The sequence below is a fragment of the Amphiprion ocellaris genome, chromosome 24, assembly GCF_022539595.1.
Source record: "Amphiprion ocellaris isolate individual 3 ecotype Okinawa chromosome 24, ASM2253959v1, whole genome shotgun sequence".
In the NCBI taxonomy this organism is placed as follows: Eukaryota; Metazoa; Chordata; class Actinopteri; family Pomacentridae; genus Amphiprion; species Amphiprion ocellaris.
This window is the reverse complement of record NC_072789.1, coordinates 8,178,234-8,200,662: the sequence shown is the minus strand read 5'-3', so window position 1 is coordinate 8,200,662 and position 22,429 is coordinate 8,178,234. Positions and strand designations below refer to the sequence as shown.

Genomic DNA, 22,429 nt, shown 5'->3' with positions numbered 1-22,429 from the left:
AGCTTTGTGTTTATTGTATCTGCATTGCTCTGCTTGTTAATGTCACTCAGAGCAGTGCTACATCCACCTTTTCCTTAAAACGTATTGAGGCTTATACTGGGTCAGGTGGATTTAGGCTGAAATAGACCTGTGTACCCAATCCAGAGGTGGCTATCAGGGGGCTTTAGGGAGCTTTTTTGTGGAGAGCAGGGGAACACGCTTAGAATCTGCCGCCAAAATAGGCTGAAATCTCACAGTAGATACACCCTGACCCTCGGATTAAGCTTCACCTGAGCTCACCGAAAAGAATTGAATGGTACATTTTCAAGGACAATCCTGGAAGACTGCAGTGGTGCATGAAGGATGTTTAAACACTGTGTTCCCTTTACATATATTTAGCTCTGGTCATAGCCTGGATCCAGCATCACTCTCAAAACAGAGAAATATACATATATCATCACATGAAGATTATATCTGCTGCAGGATTGGAATAAAACCAATGAAAAGACATTTTGTTTGAAACCAAAATGAAAAAAGTGACTCACTCATGCTTTCTGCTTCGTGCCCGTTTCTGATGAACAGCCTCTGTTGGGTTCGAGTTGGCCGGACTCCTGCTCGACCTGCAGAAAACACACAACGTCGACAAAATTCAGCTAGAGACACTTCCATCAAGGGAGTGACCGCTTCTAATACATGCTGGATTTCTGCTCTTTGAGGAAAGGAGCACTATCCCCCCCCTCATACAAGCATAAATGAACAAAAACATTGTTTACGACGATTTGTTGTGTTTCTGACAACCATTTCACACCAGTGTTATAATACTGTTGTTTTAAAGGTTGTTTTTGCATAGTAAATCACTTTTGCAATTAGTTTAGGAAGGTGTAAATAAATAAAATAAAATGCTGTTTCCAAGAGCAAATGACAGCAAGCAGACAAACACATTAAATAAATTTGCTCACTGCTATCCAGCTTGGCAGAGAGCACGAGCGCTAACTGGCAGGTGAAAGAGTCCCTTTAAACATTGACATTCAGCAGACAGCACCCACAAAAGCCTGAGCAGCCTTTTGAGACTGATACATCTGACTCGCTCTAATATTCTAACAGCTTTTTGTTCAATCCGAACGTTTGAAAATGAAAATGCCTGTTTTGAGGATATGGAATGTATTTGACTTCACATAGTTCTTGAAATGAGAGTTAAAAACATGAAGCAGTGAAGATGGCAGTCTGAAGGTACATCTGTACCAGTATCATATAGATCATACACCAAAAAAAAAGTCGCACATTCTAAAACTTTGTTGGACCGCCTTTAGCTCTGAGAACGACACACATTTGCCGTGGCATCATTTCAATAAGCTTCTGCAATGTCACAGCATTTATTTCTGTCCAGAGTTGCATAAATTTTTTAAATTTAAATGAAATCCACAACACTATAGGGTACACAAAAAGTGAAGCGCTCTGGTTAGTTTCAGAAGTGACTGCACATTAGCAATAATAATTTCAGCTTAACTTTTAGCTATTAGAATGTTTTAATACAAATTTATAATTTCTTCTTCTATACCACCAGAATTTCAGCATGAAAGCCAACAAATTGTGAGTATATATGTGTTATCGACTAATAACCAATCAAGTTCCTTGACTTTATCTCTATTTGTACAAATTATTTTAAACGAATACATAGTAGAAGAGCAAAAATCTCTTTGTAAGGCCATTGAATTCTTACTTTAGTAAGATCAAGGAGAATACATAATAGGAGCACAAAAAAGAGGATATCTGATGGTTTTTTCCAATAGAGATGAAGGAAATGTTTTGATAAAGTAGAACACACTGAGCTGATGTGTGTCAGCGAATGAAACTTTCATCATGAAACACTCCTTTTGTGAAATAGCCATTTGAAGCTGAATGTGTCTTTTGGTTTGAAGAAATTGCTTTCAAAGAAATTCAAGGCTTTATGAGATCAATGCAAATAACAGTAAACAGAATTGCCTTTCATCATTCCATTAGAATTATTGGTGTTGATTTCTTCACAAACCTTTGGAAGAGGCTGTAACAATACATCTAACACTTAATTTGTTTTGTTGGAACCAATCCATCCTCACTCCTCGACGCCTCCTTTGCTCATATGTCACGACTCATCACCCGGCTTATTCTCCCCTCCCACTTCCACCTCCACCTCCACCTCCACCTCCACCCTGCCCTAAGCTACTCCTGTCAGACAGAGGTACTCGTCTCTCGGGCTGATAAGAGACACCGAGCTGCCATTATTTCCCCTGAGTCTAATCAGGAAGCTGTCACTCAGGGTGCAGTCCCTAGACATAAATAAACAAACCGCTGCCTGCAGAAATTACACAATAATTATTGTAGATTTGCAGAGATGTGGGCGGTCGGGGTTTTACTCCTCTGGTCAGCTACGGTGCTCCGTGATTATGTGGATCAAGTTGTTTGAAGAGTGTCTGTTGGTAGACATTAAGTCAGATGACTAGATGAACAATGAAGTAGATAAACGGGATTTTAACACTGAAAACACTGCATCTACACAACAAAAGTGAGTACACCCCCGTGTAATATCACCTCAAAATCAACTGATTCAATACTGTGTAAGTTCACAAGTAGAGTATTGTCTACTACAAACAACCAAAAATAAATATTGCAGAAAGACCACATTGAAAATACAGGTAGCAAAATAAAATCACAATGTAACAAAAGTGAATAAACCCAAGATAACTGACATAAAATTTTGAAAAACCAACGAGTATAACTTATTTCCAAATAGCATAACCGCCTGAACATGGCTACAAAATGAGCCGTGAACTCCAGAACTTTTTCAGTTTTGGACATATGTCTACATCATGGCTCTACATGGCAAAAACAATTGCCAGAGGATTTTAAAAATCCTCTTGACGTTGTAAAAAATGAACAAGTATGCATGAAGATTAACCAAAAATCAGTGGAAACAGTTGCAGCAGTTATCAGGAAGTATAAAACGAGACGCGCCACCGCTAATCAGAGTTGCAGTATTTGTCTTCAAGATGAAAACTTGCTAAAAACATGAAAAAAAAAAAACCCAGAAAAAGCCTGATGAATATTTAGACAATCTGCTCGGCTCAGATGGGGTCCAGCATGTTGGTGTGAATCTGACCACAATTACCACAGTGAGTGCATAGTCCTGACAGCGAAGAATGGAGGTCGGAGGATATACGGCTGCACGACTGTAAAAGGTGTTTGGGAGATGACGTTTATAAATGACACCATGAATGTCTGTGGATGCACCAAAATAGAGAGGCTTGGCAGAAGAGGAATATTCAAGAATGAAGAAAGTACACAAGCATTTCCAAAGAAGACAAAACTATGACCTCGTCAAGTATGTTGCCTGACTTGCATTTAATAGAACTTCTTTGGGCTATTTTAAAGAGAAATGCAAAGTTATTGAGAGGTAATACAATTCTGAATCATTCAGCGTTTAAGTGATCTTGCTCAGGAATGTACTCAGTTGGGTTGTGTACTGTATGTCAACAACTTGTCAACAGTTGAGCCAATTTTATATATTTCTATGATGCTAGGTTTGCTTGTCGCTGTAAAAAAATCTATGTATAGACTGTTGCTTCACAATGTTTGCTATTCTCAGCTAGAACTGAGAAGGCCTCAATTAGACCCAATAAAATGGCTAATCAGCTTTCCTCGAGAGACAAAAAAACGAGTGAAACTCCGGCAGCAAAAGCTTGCTGCTGGGTGTGTATAATCGCTCCTCTGTGGGCAGATATGGCCTCTGCCCTGCCGCCACTCAGCTGTGTGGCTCCAAACGCTCCCAATGACAACGTTATCAGGCTTTTCTGGCTTCTACTGTGGGAGACAGGTGGAAGGGGAACAGGGCTTAGGTTGCCTTTTTCCAAGATAATGGAAGAGGAAAATTAACTCAGAGGAAGCAAAATGTAAACAGGTGCAGTTATCAGGACGGTTTGTGACAGAACTTTGGAGCGTTTCAAAATTATACTACGCTCATTCAAAAATTCTTGGTTACCTCATTATTTGCAGTTTGAATGGCACAGGTTTGGGTTGTTTGTTGACATTTGGATGCCACAGGATCAGATTGTGTTTTCTGTACACATATGGAACATTATTTATTGTCCAGTAATGCAAAACACCATCAAGAAATTGGAAAGAAAATGGAACTGTGGAGGATAAACAGCCAGCAGAAATGGGAAGTGGCATGTATATTAAAGGAATCTGCGGCCTGCCATCCATGTCTTATAGAGGATCAGTTGAACAGACAAGCAAGGCAAAATAAATAAAAATCTATTTACGCTCAGTACTTCCACGCTACCACCTCAGATCACGCATCAGAGCACACTCACCACCGCAACCCTCAGTACCCAACACACTGAGGAGAGAATAGGAGGCAGATACTGTGCACTGAAAGGAGTAACATGTCCATAACACTGACTGATGCTTCTTATTCTTGATTTATCTCATCCAAGAGGTTTCTGACTGGTGTGGATACCCAGTTATATATTGTCAACACCAAATCACATTCCTGATGGTGTGAACGGTTGTGAAACAACCAAGCCAGGGACGACTTAAAGTAAAAAATAGAAAGAAATCAAGTCTGCACTGTAAGTACAGAGTTCCGTTCCTACAGATTGATGTAAGTCAACTAGTCAACTAGTTCCACATAACCAGTTTCGACACGACGAAACGCCGTAGGTCGAGGACGCCATAAACCGAGGACTCCCTGTACCTGATAACTGGTGTTCCAGAACCCTCCTCTGTTTAAAGAGGGTTCAAATGGGACCAAGATAAGTTTGTTGGGATCAGATTAAGTCCAGTATATTTGGAGTGAATCTGGTCAAGTCTACTACAGTGAATGCATAGTCCTGACAGTAAGGGCTGTTCCAGTTTAACTCCTCTAACAAACCATACGTCATCTCTGTCCACAATTTGGACATTGCTGACGTCAAATAGGCCTATTTTATACTGTAGATGTGGGTGGATTGACGAATCTTTTCCCATTAAGCACCACCAAACAAGTGTTTGGTTCAAGGGATGCACAAAAACCAGAAACAACAGTGCGAAAAACAAGCCGTCAGATGATTAAAATTGCTGGAAACAATTCGACAGCTGGAATTTTACTGCTCAACTTCTTTTTCTCACCTTTTCCGAACACATTTAAATAACCTGGAGTGTTTGCATCCTGTCAGTTGTCTGACTAGTTTTAGTGACTTAGTCATAATCACATGTACTGATGGAAAAACTATAAGAGATGAAGACCCATGCTGTCTTCTCCCTTGACTTGGTCAGACAGCAAAATTGTCCTTCATAGAGATTCCTAATGCAATTAAATGTAAAAATCAGGTTTTCTGAATGCTGCTGGGAGCTAATTTCCCCTTGTTTGATTCCTTGTTTCCCACAATCTCTACACTAGAGGTGTGAGTGGAATTTTAGAATCATCCACGGTGCCACAACAGCCATATTAATGGGAAATACACCAGGTAGAAGTAAATCGGAAATATAATTTGAACTGCAATCAATCTTAAACCTTCTCAACCCCAATCCAAGCCTTTTTTTCCCTTCACTGTGCATTCACTTTTCACGGCAATTTAAAGTCCTGTACCTCCATTGAAACAGCACAACCATGGCCACAAGTACAAACACTATACAAGACTACAATACCATAAATCACTTAAAGACAGAAAAGCTGAAGTTCTCTGTTCAAGCATTTTCCATGTGTCCGCAGAAGTTACTGATGCAGGAAAAGGAAAATAGTGACAACATCGTGCAGATATTTTACTCCTCAAGTAAGCATTAATTACATGAATTCGTTTCTATACATGTCTCCTATCTGCAGCTCAACCCAGTTTGACTTTAAAAGTTAAAAAAAATAAATAAAAAATTGTCATTAGGCTGTTTGTTGCAGCTGATGGCTTCACACAATGTTTTTTTGAAAAATGTTTTTACAGAATGGACTATTTGCAAATTATTCATTTTGAGATTAAAAAAAAGAGAAAGAAAGATGTAGAATAAAATCAAGATTTTAATCTTTTTCTCTTTTTTTTTTTGGTCAAGTTCCCGACTGAACAGCACACAACAGTTCAAGGCCTTTTGGAAAGTTGAAAATCCAATGATTTTACCGTTTTGACAGTTGTTGGCTCTGACAAATTCTGTAACTTTGGTGAAATTTATAGAAAGATAGCCAAGAGGTTTAAATATCAGAGTGCTTTCTATGTGATAAGTATCTAAACATACACTGCAGGTTTGTGTATTTTTGCCTGCTAATATTAATAGAAGCTAATGCCTGCATGAAAAGGAAATCAATATGAGAACTGATGGAGGCTCCGCAGAATGATTCACTGTTAATAGGCTAAAGCATGCAAAATCAATTGGTCTTGCTTACTGCGCCTGCACCATCTCTCAGAGCTTTGTTGCTGTGAGGGAGGAAATGAAAATAATTCACAGGTAAAGGAAAAATACATTGAGAGATGTGACCTTAGAGACATTAGCCTGCCGGCCCTTCAGGAAACCCCATCAACAGGAACAGAGAACGTGAACACCAGCCGCCATCTGTAACTAGTGACCGAGCTGACAGTGATAAATGGATCTCCGAGGCTTTTTCTGCTGCTCAACGCGAGCTACAATAACAGCCCGAGAGGAAAAAACAACTGCAAACAGCTGTCAGAGAACTCTTTCGGTGGCCTAATGCAGATGGATCAATCCAGAGGAGAAGCAGACAACAAGGGGGGGAAAAAAACAGCGCGACACAGGCAAACCGCCGGCAGCTTTCCTCGCACACAAATTCCATTTTCTCCCCATGAAATGACATTTGGAGTCGTGCAGAAATTGGACCCTGACAGGCCGGGGTGTGACACATTGATAGGCCAGGCGGAGGTGATGAGATCGTGGACGAGAGGAGAAACCTGGAGACACTGGAGGGAAGTTTGTCCCTATCCTGAGAATGGGAAAATGCTCTTTATCCTGGACAGAATTCAAACTAATCAGGGCCCAAACTCTAGACAAGGCTCACGTTTGGCCAGTGTAATTAAATGTTGACAAAGTGGGACATAACTGGGATTTTTCTGTAAAGTTTGTTCAATTCAACAAAAAATCTCCGCCTGACCTTTACTGCTTGAAAGGCACAAATAGAAAGCTCATTAACCTGCAAGCTTTCTGCTTAGAATTCCCTTAACTCTTCTGGATTTGGATGGAAATGTGACATTTACGGCAGATTACAAGAAAATCAGAACAGAATCTGTGGAATGTAAGCGTGAAACCGCAATATTCAATCACGCAGGCGAGTAAATGAACGAGGCAGCAGGCGGCAGACGCACAAAAATTAATGTTCGGCCTCAGTCACTGAGTACATGCAACAATTATTGGTAGAAAAAACACAAGTAGAGCATCATACTGGTGTGGAAAAGCCCAGAGATCAAAACCTTGAGGCCAACACATACTGTGTCTTGATGTGAATCAGGATAAGAAATGGTTTCCAACAGTGGCAGTTTTATCACATTTAACCCTCCTCTTGTCTTCATTTATGGGCACCAAAAAACATTGTTTCCTTGTCTGAAAAAAATCCCAAAATTCAGCAAAAAAACTCCCCATATTTCTGAAAATTTGCAAAAACTTCAGGAAGAAAATTCCAATATTTTCCTAAAAAGTTTCCCTTAAAAGTTTCATTAAAAAAATCCCCCAAATTTGGCAAGAAAATTCTTGGAAATATTTTCCAAAAGTGAGTAAAAATCTTCAAAAAAAAATCTTAAAAATATCTAAAGTGATTCCATATATATCAGTAAAACTTTTAGCATTTTCTTTAAGAACATTCACAAAAAAAAAAATGGTTTGGTTGATTTTTTTTTGTGAATGTTCTTAAGAAACATTTTTCACATTTCTTTTTTTCCACCAAAACATATTCAAAGATTTCCCAAAAATGTTGAAAATGTGGACATCAGAAGTTTCACTGTGAAAATATTTTTTTTTTCCACATTTTCAAATTTTAAAATGGGTCAATTTTGATGACACGAGGGTTAATACCTGCCTACTTTGAGTTTGTTTTTCTGTATTTTACTTTGAATCCAGTGTGTTGACAGCTGATGTGATGCTGACATGATGCCACAGGGGCGTCTTAGACTTTGAAAGCATCTAATATTTAGGAAAAAGAAGCAGCAAAATACGATTCTTCTGGCCGCCTGTCATGCAACATTTATTTTTCAAAATGGTGTTTGCGACTCCCTCGTTTTGCCTGTTTCAGGTTGATTTTCTCGGCAAAGTCTCGCTGGAAGTTATTCTCTTACTGTCCGGCTGCCAAAGTTCATGCAGTCCTCCAAGTCTCCTTCAGTTATTACTTGAGTGCGCCGCAAGCAATGAGCTTAACAAGTAACAGTGAGTCATGCCGTCAGCGCCATAAGGATTTTCTGGCCTGTTTTTTCTGCCTCTCGGGCTGCACACAAACTCTGGTGATTCAGCGGTAAAGTTTATTGTTGGTGTATCGAACTCGACTTGGATACCTGCACACACTACTCTGGACTAAACAGATACTGCCAGCTTCACTGTTGGTTAATACTAGTGAATATCATCTTCTTAACTAATTTTGTGCATTTTTTGGTCCTGTTTGCTCTTTTTTTTTTTTAACTGCAACATAAAGTCCTGCACCTCTATGGAATCAGCAGAATGACTAGAATTAGAGGTATTTCAATTGTGCAGTATGACACTATAAATGCCATTAATTATTGAAAACTAAAAAAACAAGTTGAATTTCTTTGATTATTCATTTAAAAAAAAATTTTAAAAACCTGTATTCAAAATGTTCAACATTTTTCCAAGTTCCCGCAGGTGTTACCGACACTGGATTAAAAAAATGGTGGGGCTTTACATACTATGGATACTTCACCATTTAGATTTATATTTTGTTTGCATACTTGCCTCCTATCTGCTCTGTGTAAACACTGCCTGCAGTTCATCCCAGTTAACCCTTCGATGCACAGTGTGGGTCAGGATATACCCATTTTCCATTGGATCTGGGTCACTTTTGACCCATGTTGTGCCTCAAACGGTTAAACCAGAGTCAATGAATATTTGTCATGAGACCGTTGGTTCCAACACAGTCACTGATGAACTGTCAGTTGCAACGAGAAGCTCAAATTTTTTTGTGTTTCACAGAATCCAGGTAATGCGAACAGTTTATTTTTCCTAATTTTATGAGATTTTATTGTGACCTACTGTCTGTGTTTCACTGTATGTTCCACTGTTAAGTGTTCTTTGTGTATTTTTTGTAACATGCTTTTATTGTGACTTATTGTCCAATGTTTCACTGTTATGATTTTTTTTTTTAACTTACCTAGGGACTGTGGATGTAAATTAGCATTGTTGCTATAATCCAGCATATTTACGTCTATTGCTGTCTAAATAGACGCTCATTAATGTGCACTGTCCCTATCAAAGATGAGAAACAGAATAAAGTGATTTTAAAGAACTATCATGATTTTAAGCTAAAATATGCTAATTTTTCCATTGGAACAGCACTTTTTTTTTTTTTTGTTAACTCTGTGACCTTCATAAAGTTGAAAATCTGACAGCTGTTTTAGTTTTTACACTTTCTGGCCTTAATGAACGGTGTCATTTTGTCATTTTTATAAAGATAACATGCCTTCAATGAAGGTTAAGGGAGGTTAAGAGCTAGAATATCAAAACTAAGGTGGTAAAGCTTTGCTATTATTCCTACAACAGCCAATAATCATAACCAATAATCAGATAACACACTAACCATAACAACTGCATTCTGTTAATACTTATTATGATCATTATTACTATGACATCAGCAGTGATAATATTGGAATTTTTACATGCTACTACCAGCATAGCATGAGTGGCTGGTAAATAATGACATAACGGTATGGAATGGCTCTCTAATGCAGCAGCACTGCTGAAGAACCACAGCAAACAAATTCCTCACTGCTTCCCAAGGACACTCTCTGGCTGCAGCACATCTCTCGAACATTTTCACAGGGACTCTGTGAAATCTCTATGACGGCTTTAATTTGCCGTGTGGCCCCGGCAGTAGCTGCAGGGGCAGGGCCAGCGCTGTATCAATTCCACACGCTAATGCGACTCACTTAACCAACAGGGCTTCAATGCAGACCATCACACTGCTGCCTCCCCACTCCTCCATTCCAGCCACATGCACATTTGTACTGCTGACAAACTATTTAGACCACTGGACTGACCCTCACCACCAAGGAGAAGAGCCAGCCGTCCTCAAGATGGAGCTCTCAAGTGGAATATTTGCTACAGCAGAGGAGGCAGGAAGAGAACGTATTGACAGAAGATTGTAAATGATGAAATCTTGAAAAATTAGTGGTAGAAATCACGGCATGTAGAATGTGTCCATTTAATATAGATGTACCCACAAACAAAAAGACCTTGCACTGAGCACAGGTGTGTGTTATGCATGTGTACATTACGTACGGATACCGAATCGCTTGACCTAAATATGTAGCGAGCAGCGGGAATTGATGGGACACCACCACAATTTAATCAGTTGTTCCTTGGATCATTTCAGACAGATAAGTGCCGATAAGTCCGCATTAGTCGATTTGTAGTAGGATCGCAATCATGTGATCGTCAGCAGGCAGCTGACATAGTGTTCACTTGTTGTCATAGTTACAGTGACACCGTGCTGCTATCTCACAATGATACAGAAATCTTTAACAAATCCGTAGATCCAGACTTCATGCCACGTCACGGCCAAAATCTAATCACTTGGTCCTGATGTCATTTCTGACTTTCTTTGAAAATTTCATCCAAATTCGTCATTCCACTTTTGAGTAATGTTGCTAACAGACAGACAGACAGACAGACAGACAAACCAACATCGATCGTAATAATTGCAAACTGTCACATTTTCAGAAACTGAAATGAGCAAATGTTTCGGGCTGTTTAACATGAAAAGCTGCCAATATCCAGGTAATATGCAGTTAGGTAATTTTTTTTAATATACTTTTTTTCATGCAAAATATAACAATAAGAAAATGTATAATTTGTAGAAGAAGTAAAGTTGACAGATAACTGCACTGGAGTTTATGTGTAAAGTGGCATTAAAATACTTTAGTAAAAGCTTCTCAACCTGTATTTTATATATAAAACCTTGTCATGCCTGAACATCTAAGCTATCATAGCATAGTTTTAATAAGGAAGGATTTTGATAAGTTCTCCGTTAATCTAGACTAACACATGTTCTATAGTATGTAAATGTTCTACTGCAGCTGTATTAAGTGGATGCTTGTCCAGTGTGTCGCAGTGAGATACTCTCCATCAACCTCGGCCAGAACTCTGCTGTCTATTTTGTGGCCAGTTTATTTTCCCTCTTCCCCACTGTTCACCTGGCACACTCTCTCATTTCCATTTAACGCTATCACAGGTAGCCCCCTGGGCCTGAAAATTGCTGCTGACTACAAGCTTGTAAAAGCTCCACTTGTGGCGGCCAACTGGGACCGACTGGAACCGGAAGAGCAGCAATGTTTCCCACGGGGCTACCATCTTTTAGAAGAAAATCCATTTTGGAAGCAATAATCTCCAGCTTTTAAATGCTTCCAGGATTTGCAGAAGATCAGCTCCACATGTCTGATGGTGGAGTCACTAGAAAGATACGACGTGTCAGTAGAACAAGTTGATTGAGGATGTTTTTCTGCGCTTTTAATCAAGTGCTGATTCAATGAAGCATCGACTATCAGAAAGGTAACAGATTGATGATTGTTGAATTTCAAAACTATGTGTGTTGATGTGGTCACTTGTATGAACATGATTCTTACACTGCTAAAAAAAATGAGTAACAATTAAAATTAAATTAAAAATTAAAACAAAACAATGTACCTCTGGTAGTAAAGTTACTAGAGAAAAAAAAATATTCAAAGCCTGTAATGTTAAAAAACAAATAAACAAAAAAAAAAATGGGTGAATCTCGCAACCTAGCTTATTTAATGAATTGCTATCTGTAATTTAGTAAAGCAGGAGACATTTGTGAAATGACAGTTAATTACCATTTTTCACCCATTCTTTCTATTTAATTGTAATAATTTTGGTGATTAAAATGCAGCAATATGGTATAATACACAATTTAATTACAAATCACAGATAAGGATGGTCAAACTACTATCTGTAAAAAAAGGATTTTGGAATTATTTTTTTAACTCGTATTATGTAACTTAACACATTTTTTTCTGTTTTTTTTTTAGCTATTTGTAATCAACCAACTTTGAATAATTTGAAAAAGAAACTTAATATTGCTATTTTTCATCCATTGAATTCATTTCCATTTTATTTAATCTATTCTTTCTTTTCAATAACATTTTCCAGGCACACAGCATGTACCTGGAAAATAATTATAATTCTGTCTTTTGTTGATTTAAATGCAGCAAAATGTCAAACAGTTAAACACTGGAACACGGAAAAATACAGAAAAAAAATTGATGTGGACATTGATAGTTTTGACCTGCGTTAACGTGTAAATTAACATATTTTTTCTGCAATTTGTGGGCAAAACCAGTAAATTGTACAGTCAAAAGAATTATTCATTTCTTTTTAGTTAATGGCAGTTTTCAGGTGTCAAAGTCAGACCGTCCATCAACCCCAACCTCCTCCCTGAGAGTTTGGGTGGCACTGTAACAATAAATTCCTGGAAGGCCTTAACTTGCATGAATACGAGCACAAAAGCTGCATATTTGCCTCAAATCTAGAGGCCTCACATAAAGAGTAGTTACTTCTACTCCTAAAAGACTCTTAAGAACAGGTAAAAGGTGATTTCACAAAGTCTAATAACAGCTACTGGCACAAAAAGACACTTTCCTAGAGAGAATTAATACTTTTCCAGGTACTTCACCCTGGCCACCACTGGGTTTTGAGGCTGATTAACGTGAGAGCATCAGTTAAATAATTTAAAAAGTCCAGCACTATTCTCCTTTGTGGCAGCTGTCTAACTCGAGTTCAGTCATTTATCGGAGTTCTTTTTTATATTTCAGAAGGTCTAGAAGGTCAGCCTGAGAGATTTGAGGTTCCCCCTTGCCTTCGCTGACCCTCCTCCACCCCATTCTCTCTGCATCACCGGCCTCACCACGCACAACAGATGGCTATCGCTGTTCTGCTCGCGCCAGTCAAGGCCGGGCCGGGTCCTCTTCTATCTCCACCGAGAGAGCAGCGAAGGACGGGAAGCTCAGGGCTGATGTTGAATTTCACACACCACGGCGTCGGGATTAGCGAGACCAGGAGGTGATGGACGGGCAGGTGGAGGTGCAGGCGGGAAGGTCGGTGCTGTCTGCTGATGCCTAACAAGCAGAGTGCGTCTCCGCAGTTGCCGTCCAGAGTCTCTGCTGTGATAAACTTCGACAGCAGGCGCGGTAATGAACATTTTGAAACAACATTTTCCACTTTTCTGTTGTTTCCCTAAAGGCTGAGCAGTGGTTGCATGGATGCAGGGTGTGGAGTTGGTTGTTGTTGCTGATTCAGAGGCAAAATCTTTTGTTTCAGCATGAGAGAAATTTGATGCTTATGCAGGAAACAAAGTAAATGTGCCTCATTGAATTCTGGTCTAACACTGTGCTTTGCCATGAGATGATTTCTCTACAACGAAAATTGTAACCAGTCGTCCATGCCAGTGTACAATCTGGTGATTACAATGGCTAAGTGCAGTCATTTTATTTATTTTTTTTTAGGTAGAGTTACTCACTTCCCATACAGATTTTCTACTAATTCTTAACAAGAACGGGATAGAATTTAGAACATATGTAGAAGAGAAAAATTCCAGCTCTGTATGTCTAAGATCCTACATACATCCCTGCACAAAAGTGATATTAAATAATGCATGAGAAAGAAGTTACAACATCAAGACCAAATGCAAATCTGAAAAATTTCTAAACTTCCAATAAAGATCGGCAAGCAACCTCTTCCAGCAGAAAAATGTATATGAGGAAACTAAAAATATGATACTAGACAATCTCAAAAAGGACTGTCTTTGAATTGGAATCTCAAAAAACTCCAGGAAAGAAGAAACCTCAAGACAAGCCTCTAGAGGTTCCCAGAGGATGCTTTTGACTACTAGAAGAAGAAGAGCAAGAAGTAAGAGGAAGGAAGAAGAGTAAGAAGGAAGAAGAAGAAGAGTAAGAAGGAAGAAGAGGAACAGGAAGTAAAAGGAAGAACAAGAAGAGGAAGAACTAAGAGGAAGGAAGAAGAAGAGCAAGAAGGAAGAAGAAAGAAAGAAGGAGGAAGAAGAAGAAAGAGGATGAGGTAGAAGAAAAGAAGAAGAGGAGGAGGAAGAAGAAGGAAGAGGGATAGTATTTAGAACATAAAAGAAATATGAAATCCATCATGTAACCTCAAATTCCAGATAATTTTAACATCATCAGATGATAAGTCAGTCAGTCCACTGCTTCCAACGGAATCTGTGATATGAATAAAGTTCTTCCTCTGTCCAACATTGCAGACAAAAGTTCTTCGCCTTCCAGATCAGTGTCGTCTTCTAGCACCTTTCTTAATGTTGTGCTAGGCCTACCAGCCCTTCTGATAGTATCGGGTTTCCATAGCAACGATGGAGATGGTGATGGAGTATTTCAATAAGGAATCGCAGTACTTTGTCCAAAACGTACGTAAACTTAAATGTTCTGTTGATGCTTTAACATTATACACCTGACAGAGGAATTTAAATTGGCCAAATGTGGAGAATCTACTGGTGGCAGATGGATGACCTTCTCACACAGCTCATCTGATTGAGGCCGATAAGAAAATAAGCTGTATTTTAAATGCAAATCTTGGCTTAAATCTGGTTTAAATTAAAGGTCAATATTAGTAAAAGCCATCTGCCCTGCCCTTCACCTGTCTGACGGACAGCGGGGGAGGAAGACGGAGCCCAGGGCCGAGTTAAAGCTGCAGGTTTCAGAGGAGAGTCGAGGTTATCAGCGGAGCTTCAGGCCAAACCCCAGCTGCAGGACGGTCAGAGACGGGGGGGGAGTCAGAGGAAGGAAACGGCGGCGGTATCAGCTCCTCCACATCACAGAGCGGCAGCTGTTTGCCAGACAGAGATCGGTTTTGGGCCGACAGACACATCCCTTAGCGGCGGCGTAGTGTACACGCCTCACAGAGCACATCGGCTTATACCTCATCTCAAATTCACTTTCGCTCCCAGTAGATTAAACTCACACTTCAGTTCATCTCACAACACCCCGCTTAGCAGGGACACGGAAATGATGGGCTTCTTACTTGCCCCGCATGCAAAGTATGCACAATGGCTACATTTTTTAAAAACACATTAATACTGTTTTTCCACACTGTGCATGAATAACTGTTAGGCTAAACTGAATATTCACGAGTGGGATATAAAACGAAAAAAAAGAAGAAAAATCACACCTGCTGCTTTGGCGTTTTTGTTGGCAAAAATTTGAATTAATGTGAGGATTAAGTGCACTTGAGTTCTGCAGCCAGAGAAAATATTAGCAATAATGCACAGAGCCAATGAAGCAGGATGAACAGAAAATGACTTGAGCAGAGCCCCGGGACTCTGGAGCTAAAGAGCCAAACACATGTCCAACCAGAAGCACTTAGAGCAGACTAAAGACATGTTTCTGACATCTACTAGTGCCTCCAGAGAGAAAATGTTCTCATTCATTATGTAGTTTGACATTATCCGGCACAGGTAGATGATCAGGAACATTCTGTGGAGGTGAAACAGAACTAAATAATCGAGGGTCCTGAATCTGATTGAGCACAGCAGGCTAATGCTGCTTTAGCAACGTTGTTCTAACTTTCATGCCATCAAAAGCAAATTGAATTGAATTAAATTGAAAAGAATGACAGAAGATGAGAGGAAGAACAGACAATGCACACAAATCCCTAAACCTAACTCTCATGCATCACTGATTTAGACAGAATTCACGCTGCTGCCCAGTCACTTGTTTTTTTAAGGTCACTGTTACCTCATTTTTGCCCTCCAAATATCCTCGAGTGCACATCTGTAGACTAGCAAAATTCTAATTCTATATATGTAAGATCCTGCATACATCCCTGCACAAAAGTGAAATTAAATAACGTATGAGAAAAAAGTTCCAACATCAAGACCAAATGCAAATCTGGACAATTTCTAAACTTCGAATAAAGATCGGCAAACAGCAGAAAAAATGTACAGGAGGAAACTAAAAATATGATACTAGACAGTCTCAAATAGAACTTTCTTAGAATTAGAATATCAACAAACTCCAGGGATATTCAAGAAACCTAACATGCTTGAAATGTTCCACGATGAACCTTTAGAGGTTCCCAGAGGATGCTTTTCACTGAAACTACTACTGGAAGAAGTAGAACAACAAAAACAAGAAGAGGAAGAAGAAGGAAGGAGGGAAGGAAGGAAGGAAGGAAGAAGAAAGGAGGGAGAAGAAAGAGGAGGAGGAAGAAGATGAAGAAGAAGAAGAAGGAGGTAGAAGAGGAAGAAGGACAGAGACAGAAGAAGAAGGAAGGAAGGAAGGATGGAAGGAAGGAGAAGAAGAAAAAAGGAGGGAGAAAAAAGAGGAGGAGGAAGAAGAAAGAAGAAAAAAGAAGAAAGAAAGAGGAAGAAGAAGAAAGAGGAGCAGAAGAAGAAGGAAGAGGAGGAGAAGGAGAAGAAGAAGAAAGAAGAAGAAGAAGATGATGAAGATCAAAGAAGTAGTTCAAAAGTGGAACCCAAACCCCACTAAACAGTTCCCTAAAGAACCTTTCTAGTAAATCTTTCTACATTGGGCTGACAGCAAATAACCAAAAAATAAATAAAAGAAAAATCATTGACTTTCAGAGAAAATCAGGCCTATAAACTACTCATCTTGTATATTAACTACTTTCCCTGCAAAAAGACAAACAAAAAAAAAACAAACCCCATCATATTTTGTCCCTCATCATGAAGCTGACTGTGATGGAGGAAGGTTCAGAGATTCACAGTATTTCATCAGCATTGACGAACAAAAACAACACAAAGTAACCTGACTGCTCTCACACTAACAACGTGTATTTGATCAGTGATGTCTGACTAAGTGTTGAAGTTATTCCTTCCTCTGCCTCAGATGTTCTTCAGAGCTTTACTTCAAACGACTTTAACTTTCCATCAGCTATAATTGAGAACCGATTGATCAGGATCAAACTCAGCTTCTCTTTAATGTGATTTCTTGCTCCCTGGCGTTGGTTGCATTTCTATCAGGTTGGAATTATCTGGGAGATTGAACATTAAATATTTAAAATATAAGCTGTCATCTTTTTATTAGAGGCAAACTTGAACCCTAACCCTGTGTATCAGCTTTATTTGTTGGAGATAATTTTGCAATTTGAGTTCAAGGACTCTAAAAGTCTCACAAATATAAAAAAATAGGTGAATAATTTGGCTATTAGTTCCAAAGTAAATAAATTCTATGTGAGGAGTATTTGACAAACAAGAACCCATCAAGAAAAGATTTGTTCAAAACTCTATTTAAATGCTGATTGATTTTAAAGGTGAGTTTTCTTTTAAAAGTGAAAATTAATTAGACTATTTATCAGTAAAAATAGAAAGAAATGCGGGATTTTTCCAACAATCCTTGAACTGATCATATTAATCGGCCAAATACAAGCTTAAAATAATTAGTTTTCTTTTGAAATCAGTCACTTTATTCTACATTTAAAAACATTCTCCAAGATCCTCTACTAAAAAAATACTGCATTGATCGCAAACTAACAGTCAATGAAGCTGCAACCAAGAGTCATAAGATAAAAATTCGGTGGTTTTTCGGCTGCGCTGCAGGCTGTGTACAAAGCAACAAGGAAGTAAATATAGAAACAAATTAAAAATTATCAGTTAAATAAATACAGCATGGCTCAAAAATGGTGCACAGGGGAGAAAGCTGTCAGGAAGATACATTCAGCATGGTGAAACATCTTTCTAGAGCTGATGTGCAGAGCGGTGAAATAAAGTTTGTAGAGGTTCTAAAAATGTAATAGTTATCTATAATGTGCAGAGCTGAAATATTTTCCAGGTTTGGTAGCACCTGTGGATACTTGGAAAACATTCAGACATGTTGAGTCCAGGTTTTTCAACTTTTGTAGAATGACTAATCAAAGAAATGTTACTTTTGTTTTCTATTTTGTGATGATTTGTGGCATTTAGCTGTGTTACAATGAACAGGAGATATATTTGAGCTCCCTCTACTTCTAGGCATGTTTGTGCTGTTTCCATATAGAGGTGCAGGACTTTAAATTGCAGTAAAAAATTAACCAGCAGAGAGCAAAAATGTGACGGGAGCAGAAACACTGCTAGAAAACGTGTGTTTGCTATAATTTGCAACTTTTTGTCGGATAGATTCATAAACAAACCATGAGAATCCCTCATGACTCACTCAAACTCCTACTTCTGTATGTACACTACTGTTCAAAAGTTTGGGGTCACCCAGGCAATGTCATGTTTCCTATGAAAACTCACACTTTTCTTCATGTGCTAACACAACTGTACAAGGGTCTTCCAGTTCAATTATCCTTTCAACACCATTAGCTAACACAATGTAGCATTAGAACACAGGCGTGATGGTTGCTGGAAATGTTCCTCTGTACCCCTATGGAGATATTCCGTTAAAAATTTCCAGCTAGAATAGTCATTTACCACATTAACAATGTCTACACTGTATTTCTGATTAATGTAATGTTATCTCCATTGAAAAAAACTGATTTTCTTTCAAAAATAAGGACATTTCTAAGTGACCCCAAACTTTTGAACAGTAGTGTTTAGAATAAAACATGGTCAAAAGTTTGCATAAAAAGGTAAAAATAATACAAAAAGGCTAAAATAGAAAGAAAACAATAGACATAAAATAATCCCTGTGGTGAATGATTAGATAAAGTAATATGTGAAATGTATCAGAGTCTTGCTATTACTGAAGAGCATCATAATAGTATCAAACAGTCGCCATCAGGGATTCCTCTGACCTTCTATATGATAAGAACAATAAAAAGGGAAACCGACAGTCCTCCGAACAGCAGCGCAGCCCCAAAGTCAGTGTTCCACCCAAACAAACGGCAGTCAGACGTGGACTGTGGCTCGTACCTTTGCGCTCCGAGCGTTTCTTCCTCCTCCTCTTGAACCGGCGGCGGATCAGGCAGTAGTAGGCTGGAGATCCGTCCAGCAGGAGAGCCATGGCTCGGCCGCGACAGACGCCGATCAGGCTGCTCATCCCCTCAGCCCGACTCCGCCAAGTGCCGACGGAGAGCGTGCCGACACAACTTTGGACGGGGGAGGCGGAGGGGGAGGAGGGGAGGGAGGCGCGACCATTGTAGCGTGAAGCGAGGGCAGAGAGTCTGTTGGCACGCCGACTCCGTGCCGTGGTAAATGGCTGTCAGACAAATGGGCTGGGATGTCTCCTGGTCTCCTCCTCCCCCCTTCTCTCTCCTCCTTTCTCTGTCAGCCTCACTGGCTCTCCTCCTCACCCCCCCTCACCCATCCTCTCTCTAATCCACACTCTGGGCTACAATGAACTTGGCAAGCAAAGCGCCACAATGTGCCATTTGAATATGCGAGAAGTGTTTAGAGAAGCTGTTAAAGTGCTAAACAGCAAAAAAACCACTGCAGGAAACATTACTTAGTTACAGCAGAGGAACATCTGAAGATGACTATTGTGCTTGTGGTGCTGTTGCTGGTGCTTAGCAGTTGATTGAGTGAGTCAAAGTGTGGCTCTTATTTGATTGAAAAAAAGCCCAGATTTTCCTTGTCCCTTTCCTAAAGCTACTAAAGGCCAAAAAATAGGTGTTGAATGCTGGTAAAAACGCGAAGTAAAGGAAATAAAGCTTTCCAGATTTGTATAATACTCCATCCATTCATCCATTTTCTTCCACATATCCAAGGTTGGGTTGTTTTGGCAGCAGGTTCTGCAGGTCATTCCAGGCGGTCTTCTCCACAGCAACATTTCTCAGCTCCTCCGGGGGAATCCCAAGGTGTTCCCAGCCCAAATGAGATATGTAACCCCTCCAGCAGCTTCACAGTTTACCCTGGGGTCTCCGGAGGAAGATGAAAACCTTCAAAAGGAAGGCACCCAGCTGGTTTGTTTTGACGCAAAGAAGCAGAAATCCCACTCTGAGCTCTGTCTGGAAGTCCAGCTTTGCAATGGAATAAACCCATTTCGGCTGCTTCTTTCCATCACTACCCAGAGAAGTTTGATCAGCCAGTAAAACAAGACCTTTGGCTTTCCCATCGCTGCCATTGCTCTGTGTCCATCTCCATTTTATCATCTCCTATATGAACAAGATCCTCAGTTATTTCAACTCCTTTGCTTGGGGCAACAACTCGCTCCCGATCCAGAGTTCCCAAAGTTACTGGTTTCCAGTTTAGTTTTCAGAGTCAACCAGTATAGTCTTTCCTCTTATGAACAACTAAAAACAAGCCCTTTACAAAGAGCAGATTAAAAATTCAGCCCCCAAGTAGAAATATAATACAACAAAAGTGAATACGCTTATGATTAGTGACACACAGGTTTGAAAACTTATGAGCTTTGAAATTAAATGGAGAACTATGAGCTGTGAACACCAGAACTTTCTCAGTTTTGGACATATGGATGTGTCTGTCTACATCTGCATCATTGTTTGACTCCATTCAGGCACTAAAGCTACTTGGCTTGTTGTTTACCTTGTTGCTACGTTCACAACATGCTCTAAATGTACGTTTTGCCCAATGCAGTTTTTAGTTGCAGCTGTAAATCATATGAAGATTGGGCAAAGAGCAGATTTCTATATCCAGGTTGCAATGATAGAGTCTCAAAATTTCTACCAAAACTACTTGACTTGTTTACTCTGTTGCTACGTTTACTAAATGTTCCAAATCTAGATTTTGCCTACTGCATATGAAATGTCCACTTGTTCATTCAACCACAAAACTTTGCTGACATTATCAGGGTTACTGTCTTTTCATCAATGATCAGAACTGGTGATAATGCACCAACTGAGTCTACAAGAAGGTCAAGGAAGTCCCTGTCTAATGAATCCTAAACATTAATGCTTATGGGGTAATAAATCACTCCAGAACCACGTCAAGCAAAGTTAAAGCTCCTTAGTGTAGGATTTAATATGCCTCATTTTGCCAACTCCTAACAGTAGTGTCAAAAACCATAATTAAGCAGACAGGAATTCCTCATAGGGCTTTTTGTAACATACGCAAAATGTGAAAATCTGATGCTTCTAGCATTTTAATGTTTGAAATAACTTCAACTCTAAAGTTACATTTCTGTGTGAGTGGTTTAGAGAACAAAATGTGAATTTTGAGGGTTAGGTTGGTGAACAAAGACTATACCCTGCAAATATACCACTTGACATTGGCAGCAAAAACTCGTGAATTCGATTCCCCTTCAACAAAAAGGCATCACCATTGTAAGAACAAATAAACTGTATACTAATTTTAAAAGGCATTCTTAAGGGTTAACAAGCAGCAGCAGAAGTTTGGATCTACCCAACACATGGACGATTTTGTGATTTATTTATTCTCTAAAGGTGGAACGATGACAGTTTCTTGACCTGCACCATGTTAAAGCATGATTATAGTGATTCAAGGGCTCCTAATAGTCATTGTAATCCATTAACCAATTGGTCAAATTGCACCTCAGATCAAATGTCGGGTTGTGGGTGCTAATGCGAGTGTCTATACTCACTATAACTGTACAACTGTAAAAGGGCCTTATATGGAAGCAAAGACTCAACAGAAGCCAACCCTGGTTTTGTATATTAGCTCATATTGCAGGAAGACATGCTTTGTTAAATAAACAGTAGCTGTAAAAGGATCATGGCATTGAAAGCCAACACTGCCCCCATGTGGGATAAAGTGAGATTACAAAAATCACAGCCAAGCAAGGCATTTGTGGCGCCTTTTCCTCATTACACAGGTATTATGATAATGAATATAATTGCTATAATTGCGGGAGAAATTAACTTTAATGATCCGCTTGGGGAACTTTGCTCACAGCAGACATTTGGAACAGAGGCACAGGTGGAACTAATAACATCCATAACGGCTGCATTCAATTTAGATGTTCCACTTCTAGGATCCTGGTATTGTGCATGTTAGCTCACAGGCATGGCTTACAGGACATGTAAATGGAGCGCAGACAGCACTAATGTTATTAGTTACACCTGCGCTTTTCCTTCTGACAAAGCGAAAAACAAGGTCTGCGCTGAGAACGGTCTACTGGGTGCTTGAAAAATGCAACCTCAAGGAAAAGGCTGGAATTAGCAGGAAGCTGATCAAACCTCAGATAACACTCCAACAGTTATACAAAAATTTAATTCCTCAATGTGTTTCTTTCAAACTGTTTAAAAGGAAGCACTATCAAGGTTCTGGACTTCATTCCAATGTGGATATTAGACAGATCAACCTTCATACTTTATAAGTTTTAAGTGCAATTTGTACAGCAGATTTTGAAGAAATCTTCATGGTCTTCGATTCTAAGATCTTCAACAC

At 39.4% G+C, this 22,429-nt stretch overlaps 1 protein-coding gene across 1 annotated transcript in view; it reads right to left on the bottom strand.

Moving 5' to 3' along the window:
- Positions 1 to 19,319, bottom strand: part of LOC111562780 (double-stranded RNA-specific editase 1-like) — a 35,848-nt gene extending 16,529 nt beyond the window's left edge. Inside the window, 2 exon segments of the mRNA XM_035944117.2 lie at positions 525 to 599; positions 19,037 to 19,319. Of these exon segments, the coding sequence (XP_035800010.1) occupies positions 525 to 599; positions 19,037 to 19,163 (202 nt within the window). The 5' untranslated portion in view covers positions 19,164 to 19,319.
- Positions 19,320 to 22,429: the final 3,110 nt, after the last annotated feature.